Genomic DNA, 10,825 nt, shown 5'->3' with positions numbered 1-10,825 from the left:
TTGGAAAAAAAATTAGAAGCCAGCCCAACACAAATCACATACACAGTACCTCATCTAATTTACTCAGCAATCCTGTGAGACAAGTAGTATTACCTTTTCACAGATAAAAAGATGAAAAGACTGTCTTTACAGCAGTGGATGTTAATTGCTAGGTTGATTCCTCTAGATGTAAGCCCCAGATGTAATATGAGTTTTATATACCATTTTAAGTAATGACAGCAAGAATTTTAAGTGCCTCCACTGCCTTCATAAACTCACTGAGCAATTCTTTGTATTGCTTTTAATGTAGTCTTTTCCTTTTTTTACATTTTAGTATTTCTTTATAAGAAAGTAGTTTGTATTCTTTAGGAAAAAATGAACAGATGAGTAGAAAGAAAGCAAAGAAAATAAATCAACCAAAATCTCACAGTTCACAAAACCACTCAACCTTTTAGTGAACAAAATTTTCCATTTTTCCTGTGCATCGCTTTTCAACTTTTATACAAATTTATGCTTTTTACAAAAGTGGACCAACTCTGTAGATGATAGTATACGCTGCTTTATTTTTCCAAGAATCATAAGGTCTTTGCAATGCACATGGGTGAAAATCCCAACTGATAGAGCGCTTTAGTTGGGTCAAAAGGCTACTGATAACAAGTATGACACCTAAAGCGAAGTATTAGCATAAGGATTAAGCACAGGGCCTGGCAAATGCCTGTTAGGGGCACTACACAAAGGGAATGTCTTCAAAGCCCCTTTGTGGGGCCCTGCAGCCACCCCTGAGTTCCCTGGGGCCCCTTGGGTGGAAGGGGTCCTGTAAACTTTTCTGCATCCACATAAAACCCCCCAATTTCTGCCTGGTTTTCTTCACCTCGTCCTCCACCCTAGCCATCTCATCAAACTCTTTTATCATCTCCTCATTGCTCAAATGCATATCATGTATGGCCTCCTTATATTCCTTGAGGCACTGAGCCAGCCCCTTGTTGGTTTTTCTTTTGGCTTTCCTGGGTACATCATCCCCAGCTGGGCGCTTTCCAGCAGCCCTCGGTTCACTGGCCGGCTGTTCCTCTTCTTTTGGCTTTTCCTCCCTGTCTGGTTGTCCTTCTTCTTTAGGATTTTCCTCATTCTCTAACTTTCCTTCACTCACTGGCTCTCCCTCTATCTCTGGCTTTCCCTCAATCACTGGTTTTCCTTCTTCTTTTGGCTGTCCCTCACTCACTGGCATTCCCTCGATCACTGGTATTCCCTGGATCATCAGCATTCCCTGGATCAATGGCATTCCCTGGATCACCGACTTTCTCTGGATCACCGACTTTCTCTGGATCACCGGCTCTCTCTGGATCACTGTCTCTCTCTGGATCACCGGCTCTCTCTGGATCACCAGCTCTCTCTGGATTACCGGCTCTCTCTGGATCACTGGCTCTCTCTGGATCACTGGCTCTCCCTGCCTCTCTAGCTCTCCCTGAATCACTGGCTCTCCCTGGATCCCTGGCTCTCCCTGGATCACTGGCTCTCTCTGGATCATCAGCTCTCCATGGCTCTCTGGCTCTCCATGGATCACTGGCTCTCCCTGGCTCTCTGGCTTTCCACGGATTACTGGCTCTCCCTGGCTCACTGGCTCTCCCTGGCCAACTGGCTCTCCCTGGCTCACTGGCTCTCCCTGGCTCACTGACTTTCCTGGGCTCACTGGCTCTCCCTGGCTCACTAGCTCTCCGTGGATCACTGGCTCTCCCTGGCTCTGTGGCTCTCCGTGGATCACTGGCTCTCCCTGGCTCACTGACTTTCCCAGGATCACTGGCTTTCCCTGGCTCTCTGGCTCTCCCTCACTCTCTGGCTTTCCTTCTTCTTTTGGCTTTGCTGCACTTTCTGGCTTTTCCTTATCCACTAGCATTTCCTCAACTTCTGTCTTTCCCTCGCTTTTCAACTTTTCATTGTCTTCTAGAGTACAAGCTACTTCTGGTTTTCCTGCATCCTGCGACTGTTCTTTGATTTCCATCTTTTCTTGGTTCTCAGGCATTCCTTCATTTTCATTGCAGAGTTTTTCCATGTTGAGATTTTCCCTTCTTTTCCTGGCATTGTGGGTGGGGTGGGGTGGAGAGAAAGAGAAGACAAAGAGGAGATCAGGGAGACTGAGGGCTTGTGGGTGGAATGCAGGTCCAGAGAGTATCCCCATGTCCCCTCTGGTCAGTGTTTCCCTTACCAGGCCCAGCCTCCAAGCATGCCTTCTGCTCACCCATCCCCACCCCCCCCATCCCTCCCACGCACTGTGAGCCAACCATTTCTCTCTAGAAGGCCCTGTCATTTTCTCTACATTTGCTCAGCATGGCGCATGGCGTAGTGTATGTAAATGTGTTGGGAGGTGGGCAGTGGGGTCCCACATTCTGCCCAGCCCTTATCTTCCACACTCCCTACCAATCTGGGTCCCCGTTCAGGGCCCCTCCCCGTTTCTTCACTGACCTGCAGGGATTCTGGACAGGTTCCTCGTCCTTTTCTAGCTTCGCAGAATGCCGGGAACAACAGTCACGCAGACCTACAGACATACAAGGGAAGGGGCTGGGAGCTCGATGGACGCATGAACTGAGGTCCCTTTCTTAATTCCCTACCCCTCCTCATCCAACGTTTCCCTCTCCCACCTCCCTCCCGCCCACCGACACCACCAGATGCCACTCAGGCCCTGGGCTCCAGACCTGGATGCATTCCAAACGGGTTGGGTCTCTGTGCCCCCCAACCCTGCGGGCAACCCGCCCCCACCCCCATTTGCGCGGAGGTCACCGACTCCTCGGGGTGCGGAGCGCCAGAGGGGGTTATTTCCAGGCTCTGTCTACGTTTCACTGTCGCACTGCGGGCTCCCGCCCCACCCCCGCTCATTTCAGGTTCGCGAAAGGATGGAGTGCGCAGAGGAGGGGCGTCGAGGTGGCGGCCCACCCCCACCTGCCCGCGTCCCCCTCCTCTCCAGCCTCCGGGACCGCTGCCCCGCGCCGCCGCCCCGGGCCCCTACCCGCACCCACCCCCGCCCCTGCCCCTGCCCCGGGCCGCCGGCAGCACCCACCTCCACACTGACCTGCGGGGCCGCGGCAGCCTGCGCCTCCTCGGGCTCGCCGAAGCCCGCTCGCCGCTCGCCCGCCGCCCGGGCAGCTCAGGGAGCTGGTTCCGCGCGGGCGACGGGAGCGGACGGCGCACCGACCGGACCGCAGGGCGGGCGGGCGGGCGGGCGCGGGGGCTGCTGCCCACGTCGGCGCCCGGCCGGTCACGTGAGCGCCGCGTCACCCGAGCTCGGCCCCCGCCCCGCCCCTTTACCCCCATCCCCGAGGGACCCGGCAGCCGCGGAGCGGGGCGCGGGCGGGTGGCAAAGGGCAAGTCACAGAGAGAGCGGGAGCGGGGTGGCTTCCCGACCACAGGTGCTTTACCCGCCTCTCTGCTCCGCTCACAGCATCCCTCCGAGATGCCCAGGGTCGCCTGCGTGGTCACAGGGAGGTTACCCGACTTCCCCAAGAGCGCTCAGCCAGAGCCCCACAGCCCTCTTTCAAGACCGGCTCTGTCTGAATCCAGAGCCGGGGTGGTAGTGCCCGCCAGGAAGCTGCCTTGCCGCCTTTAGTGGTGTGGCTGGGCCTCCCCTCTTCCCAGCCCACTTGTTTTCTCTCCCTGGGTCACCTCTGTTCATTTCCTGCTAAGCATAGAGGATTCACAAATCTGCTTGTCCAGGCTCTTCCCTTCCCTGAACCTCAGACCCTCTTTGCCAACTGTCTGTTGAACACACTGTCTGAACGTCCCTGAGGGGCCTCAAAATCCACATGCCCCGAACTGATCTCATCATCTTCCTTCTCGCCTTCTTCCTTCACCAATTTCCACATTGGAAACTTACATTCCAACATTTGACCTGTTCTCATCTAGAGAGAATGTCACACAGTTAAAAAAGAAAGCATTAAAACATTTAAAAATATGGACCTCAGATGCACGTATTCATCATAACCCTTGATTCACAACACTCTTCTTATCGGGAACCCATACTTGCCCCTCTTCCTTCCCTTCCCTCCCCCCCCCCCCCTTTTTTTGTTGTTTCACGTTTGGGAAACCACCATCCAACCCAACACTGGAAAATTGCCCATATTATAGCTGCTACAGTGTAGACATACCCCCCTCCACACGCACACAGAGTATCTATGTGTGTACGAGTGTTTGTGTAAATATGGGAAACTACCATATCTACTTTGATTTGCAAAATACCACATCGTGTTTACATGATTATGAATTATCTGTGTGACACAACCAATCCTAATTATATTTCTGCTGTTTCTTAATTTAGTGAAACATTGATCTTTCTACAATGTTTCTACATCACTACCTCACAATTTCAGCCTTAATGTTGATTTTTCAATTGAATTCACAATGCCATTCATATCAAGGCTGGATGTTTCCCTTTCATCAGTATAAGTTTTCTAAAAAATTTAGTATTATTATTCCATGAACTTTATGAAACTATAAAATGAAAAAGTTATTATTATTCCATGAATTTTATGAAACTAATAAAATCATTCTTAGTATTAACAGATTTTCTGTTTTAATTACCTGATGATGCTGGTTTTAAACCATCATCAATAATTGTTTGCTAAGTTCCTTTGCTAATGCAGCCAACATATTAACAGCTTTCATTCCTATTTTTTGACATGCACACAAAAGCTTGGAATTCAAAAAATTCTAAATTATATTAGAAGAAAAATAACTTGACCTAAATTAGAAGTTCTGTTCACAGAATGAGAAGTCAACACATCTTCTGCTCTCTCTGGATCACCAGCTCTCTTCTGATCACTGGCTCTCCCTGGCTAAAGTGACACATTCTTTTTTTTTTAATTTTTTAAAATTTTGTTATCATTAATGTACAATTACTTGAACATTTTGGTTACTAGACTCCCTCCATTATCAAGTCCCCCCACCAACCCCATTACAGTCACTGTCCATCAGCATAGTCAGATGCTATAGAGTCACTACTTGTCTTCTCTGTATATACTGCCTTTCCCGTATCCCGGCCCTACATTATGTGACACATTCTTATTAAAATATCTACTACTTTCTGAAGTAGATGCAAAAGTTTCTTCAGCTGGTTTGTAAATTTTAGTTTTTTGGGGTGGATAATATCACTACAGTCCTCTTGGTTTATTGTAAATGTCAGCAAATATTTTCTACAAGTTAAACGTTTATCATCTACTTTCTTAAGAAAATGAAATTTGTTACTTAATTTTCCACTTGATATGCACTTTTGCTTCTTATTGAAAACATAAAGATTCATTCCCAATGACATAATTAATATAGATGTAGATTTGCACTGTATAATACATAACAGAACCACTGTACCAAGAATGTTCATGCTCCATAGCAGGATAGCTCAAACTTTATTTCCCACACATACTTCTTATGCATTTAAACCTATAATTTTCCATGTTTTCCCATTATGTTATTGTCTGGTAGGCTGGCACTTTCATGCATTTTGGATACCCTTGGCGTGGATCATGGCCCAACTGGCTAATCACATATAACTATCAGAAGTAGCAGCATCAAATATTTTTCTCAACATCTATTTAAAACAAAAAGGAGGTAGCTCTCTAGCTGCTCCTGCTTGAGTTTACTTCATTTTAACAGTGAGTACCCTGAAGGTTGTCCTTGGAAAAGATATGCTAATTCTGTTAAATTAGGAAAGAGACTTTGCAAATGTGATTATGTTGAGATTTTTTTTGATAGACTTCTCATTGATTTATTTCTGTGTCATATGTGTTGAAAATTTTTAGATGGGAAGAATATCCTGGATTATCCAAGTAGATCATAAATACAATTACAAATATTCTTATAAGAGGGATCAGGGGGACATTTAACTACAGAAGAAGGCAATGTGACAACTGAAGCGAGATGCTAAGCTTTGAAGATGGAGGAAGGATCCATGAGCCAAAGAATGCAAAGAATGCAGCTTTAGAAGCTGAAAAAGTCAAGAAAATGGATTCTCCCCTAGAGCCTACAGAGAGACCCTGCAGAGGGAACATAGCCCTGCTAATCTTGATTTCAGCCCAGTAAAACTGGTTTTGGACTGTTGCCTTCCACAACTGTAGAAAGTAAATGTGTATTGTTTTAAGCCTTCAAGTTTATAATTATGTGTTACAGCACCACAAGGCAAGTAGTACAAATAAACAAGGTCTACTAAACCCATTCTGGTTTACTTTAATGTAACATGGGATTCTAGGTGAACAGGCAACTGTTCTGTTTAGGGAAAACCAGGAAGTATTTTTATCCTAGAGATAATTTATGTAAAACCACCTGCTCAGTGCCTGGCATATAACAAAGTTTCAATTGGGTGAGTTTTCTTAGTTCCCTAGACAAGAAGAACCATGCCTTTAAAAAAAACTTTTTCAGACAATTGTAAATGTACACACAATTGTAAGAAACAATAAAGGGAGATGTTTTATACCTTTTACCCATTTTCCCTCAGTAATAACTAAAATACAATGTTTAATTACAGTACAACATAATAAAAATAAAACTGACATTGATATAATCCAGTGGCCTTATTCAGATTACACCATTTTTTTACATGTGCTCATTTGTGCGTAAGAGTGTATATTTAGTTATGTATTTTATCAAATGTGTTTTCCCAGATGGGATCTTACTAACTCTACATCTATCTGTGAGTTGTTATTCAAAAAATCGCCATCACAGGGGAAATGACTTACCCAGGGCTCTATACTATGCCTACCCCCTAGTGCTCTATATCAGGGTTCTTCTGCAAAGCCTCTTCTTTCTGGGTCACATTGCACACATTATTCTTGGGGAAATTACATAGAATAAAAAAGTGGGAGGGGGAAGTATGTGAAGTAAAATGAAATGGGGTGATCATTTTCTTTTTCAAACCCTATGGTTTCAAACCCAGTGATTGTTTTCCTCTTTCTTAAATTATCGGAGTAATCCCTCCAGTATGTAGAAATGACACTGAAGTTAATACATAATGGAAACTTGTACACTTCCTTCCATTTAATATTTCCACATGATTATCATGTAATCATGGTGTTTGGATTATGTCAAAGGAATCTCCTTTAAAGGAAGGATGAATGTGAGAAAGGAGGGGAACTAACATCTGCTGAATACCAAATGTACCATATGTTGTGTATGACACTTGAAATGTTTTGATTTTTTTCTCCTCACAATAATTTTCTGATATAGATATAATTATTCCCATTTTACAAATGGGAAATTCGGAAACATTATGTAATTTAACATTTTTGCCATTTAATACAGAGATTACAGAAAGACTAATCCTGGGCCAGTGCTCTCATCAAATAACACACTGTATCGTTTTTATTTTGTCGTTATGAAGGACTTAAGGGTAAGTGTTTTTGAACTGTGTGTGTTCTCCTTGACAATCCATGTATGTGTGGATGGGTACTAATACTTTTCTTTCTTCAAGTGGAAATTTCCAGTAAATATAACCATCTAGATCTCCGAAGAAAGATCTGGGATATGGATGTTGGCTGGAGTGTCTGGCAAATAATAAACACCCAATAAATACCTGTTGAAATAATGAATCTATGAATCAGTGAAGAGTACTAGCCTTAATGCCTTAAAAGCCCCTGTAACAAAAAAGCAAAATGGGCAAAATTTGTAAACAGTGAACAAAGAAATGCAGATAGTTAACAATTACAAGAAACAATTCTAACTCACTAATTTAAGGAATGAAAATAACAGCATCTAAATAACATTTTGTCACTTATCATCTGACAAAAATTAAGTATAGAAAGAAACCGATAAAATGGACAAAAAATTTACAGAAGAAAAATTTTAAAACGGTTTTGTGTGTATGTATGGTAAGAGAGAGAGAGAAAAAGACTTGATTTCAATATACATCAAGGAAATGGAAACATACTTGTCAGTTAGAAATGAATTTAAATATTCTGATGATACCAGGTATGGAGGTAGGGTAAAGAATTGAAAATTCTCATACACTTTTGAGAGAGTTTAAATTGTTGAAATCAAGCCTACATATGTAAACATGTAGGGAAATTTTGTCACATGTATGAAAATAGGTTGTTAAGAGGATATTCATTGCAGCATTGCCTAAAGAGAAAACAAAAAAGGGATAAAATAAGAAGTAGTCCAAAAGTTCTATCATCTTTCTATCTACTGAAAGAATATATATATTCCCTGACTTTCTAATACTGGAAGACCTAGGTTTTAATTTAATTCTTGGACCTAATCACTTTTCTATCTTCCCTTACCTAATAAATAATTTCAATTAGTTCATGAATCTATAGAATTATGACTCTCCAAGTCCAGATCTCACTCCTGAAATCCAGGGTAACATTATTTGAGTTTCTCTGAAAATCACTCTTTTCCATTTAGAATGTGTTTTAGAGGACTTGCCATTAGCTAACATGCTTCATAGTTTATTTAAATATTCTACTTTTTTATGAAAATTTAAATTGTTTCCAATTTTATTTTCCTCTATAGCACATTATTATACTACATTGCTTAGGCTCTCTTGTAATTATTGAAGACCATGTGTAGCAAGCAGTTTTGGTGCCTTCTATCACATCTCTTTGGCACACATCCACAGCTATTGAGGACAGTTCCCTGTGAGCTCACACCAGTAGCAATGGTGTCCTACCTCAAGCAGGTCACCTTCCTTCACTTTCTTGCTTCATATTCTTCTCACAGTCTCAAGCAGCCTTCTTAACTTCCACAAAAACCCGTCCCTTCTCTGTAGGGGAATTAATGTATCCAGGAGCAACCTTTAACCAACAAAACATGGAGCACTGAATAAACCTTCCAGTCTGCCAACTTCTGGGCAGACAATTCTGGGAGATATTCTGTATGTATGCTTCTCAGAGATCTCAGTTAACTCTAATCTTCATTATCTACCTACAGCAGTAATGTTGCTAATGTACCATTATATTGACTTAAACTCTTTCTTGACTCAATTTTGACTCCTTACTCACTGTTGCTTCCTGAAATCACCTCCCAAATAAACTGCCAGCCCCTAACTTCTGCTTTTGGGGGAACCCAAACTAAAACACACAGAGTAAAGGAAATCTATCCAACAGAATGTTGACAGAAGTGATGTTTGCCACTTCTACACCTCGCCACTAAAAATATCCCAAGCAATACACATTCCCTTGCTCTCTGCCAGGAGAAAATTGATCATAGGACTCAGAGGATCAAGGGAATGACAGGGCCACAAGAAGGAAGGCCCTAGATCCCTAGATCCCTACTCACATGAAAGGCATACATGAGAACCACTTGACAAATAACACCAGTGTTAGAATTCTATGAAAGAATAAACTTCTATTATATTAAGCAAAAGAAAATTTATCATTGTATGCTATGTCATTAGCCTATCCTGGCAAATGCAACTGGGTACCATCTCTTTTTCTCATTGGTGGCAGTTCTAGAAGTTAAAAATAGTTTCTCATTGTTTGCTCATAATGAAAATACAGGTATCTAGATGATGGGAGCAAATATCTTTCTGATTTGTCTTGAGATCAAAGGTCCAAAGGGACAGTTTGTCTAGTTTCTTAGGTGATTCAGAAGCTCATAAAAGCTGCTCAGCATCATGCTTTGAGTAGACCCTAATCCACTTGCCCATGCTAGGAAGAAAGGCTTGTCATTGACTCACCTGGTAAGCTCACTGGAAAATGGTACCAGGGCAGAAGGTGTAGTGTTTGTCCAACTGCTGTGTTCATATATTTATAGTAACATACTGGACCCATCCCAAAGTCACCAGTGCAGGGGGCCTCAGATAACATATTTCCCAGCCACATCACACCAGAATTTCATCCATTTGCTGCCTCCCTGTGAGGCAAAAAGCCAAGAATTACTTTGACACACAAGTACCCAATGTTTTATTCACTAATAACTAAATATACATTAAGCTTAAAAACCATAGTGTTGCATTAGAGGCATCTCATTAACTCTATAGTGGAAATAAGAGGGTAAGAAGTGAAATGATTATATGGCAAAATTCAAGGATTAAATCTGATAAGAGATGACTTTCACATTAACTTCTAAACTTGTTCAAATTTCAGAGCATTGAAGATTTAAAAAAAAACCTATTTGGACTCCTTATCCCCATGGAGCTACAGGGTATCTCCGTTCTCTCTCCTTCTCTCTTTCAATGTATCTCTCACTGGCTCTCTATTTCTCTCTCTCTCTGTTCAAAGACAAAGTTCCAGAAAGCATTTTCTGAATTCCCTGTTAACTTTCTGCAGTGTGGCTTCTGTCCCCATGATTGCAATGAACATGCTCTAACCAAGGACATAAGCCACCTTTGTGTCACTAGGTCCAGTTATTTTGTATGAATATGTTAACATACTGAGTGTTACTTTAAATCACTTCTTAAAATATGCATGCTTGTGCAGACTGCCTCTGTCACTTAACAACAAATCTGACAGTTTGCAGGCTCTGGACCAGGAGGTGCTGTGCAGTCATGGGCAAAGTTCTTATTCTCCCTGTCCCACAGCTTTTCAACTATTAAATGGGAATTAACAGCACATCTACCTTATAGTGGTACTGTGAGCATTAAATTATTCAATACATAAAAAGCGCAGGTACATCATATATTGTAGTCATTTTAATTTTTCTCAGTCTTCATCAGGCATTAGTATACCCACAATATCTATGGTAAAGACTGATGTTTATTCTCAGTTGACAACTTTGAGGTATGTTATTACCGAGACAAGTGAGTTACAAAACTAAATGTGAGGTGATCTTGTATTTACACATAAATCTATAAAGGTATGCATACACGCATAAATATATAAATGCCTAAGAAAACCAAGGGAAGAATATCATACAGATGAAAACATTAATGGTT

At 42.3% G+C, this 10,825-nt stretch overlaps 1 protein-coding gene across 2 annotated transcripts; it reads right to left on the bottom strand.

The window, feature by feature from the left end:
* Positions 1–522: 522 nt before the first annotated feature.
* LOC108408441 (uncharacterized) lies at positions 523–3,206 on the bottom strand. Of its 2 annotated transcripts, none has more exons than XM_037008518.2 (3): positions 3,029–3,206; positions 2,437–2,509; positions 523–2,048 (listed from the first exon to the last, which is right to left on the bottom strand). In XM_037008518.2, the coding sequence occupies exon 3, from the start codon at positions 2,024–2,026 to the stop codon at positions 707–709; it is 1,320 nt and encodes a 439-aa protein (XP_036864413.1). In that variant the 5' UTR covers positions 2,027–2,048; positions 2,437–2,509; positions 3,029–3,206; the 3' UTR covers positions 523–706. The 2 variants fall into 2 exon arrangements, with proteins under 2 accessions (XP_036864413.1, XP_036864412.1); XM_037008517.2 differs by having other exon boundaries at positions 3,041–3,204.
* Positions 3,207–10,825: the final 7,619 nt, after the last annotated feature.

Source organism: Manis javanica, chromosome X (genome assembly GCF_040802235.1).
Source record: "Manis javanica isolate MJ-LG chromosome X, MJ_LKY, whole genome shotgun sequence".
In the NCBI taxonomy this organism is placed as follows: Eukaryota; Metazoa; Chordata; class Mammalia; order Pholidota; family Manidae; genus Manis; species Manis javanica.
This window is presented reverse-complemented; position numbering and strand designations above follow the sequence as displayed.

Bases quoted from the DNA above. Each gene is read 5' to 3' on its own strand.
- LOC108408441 (XM_037008518.2), bottom strand. From the start codon at position 2,026: ATGGAAAAACTCTGCAATGAAAATGAAGGAATGCCTGAGAACCAAGAA.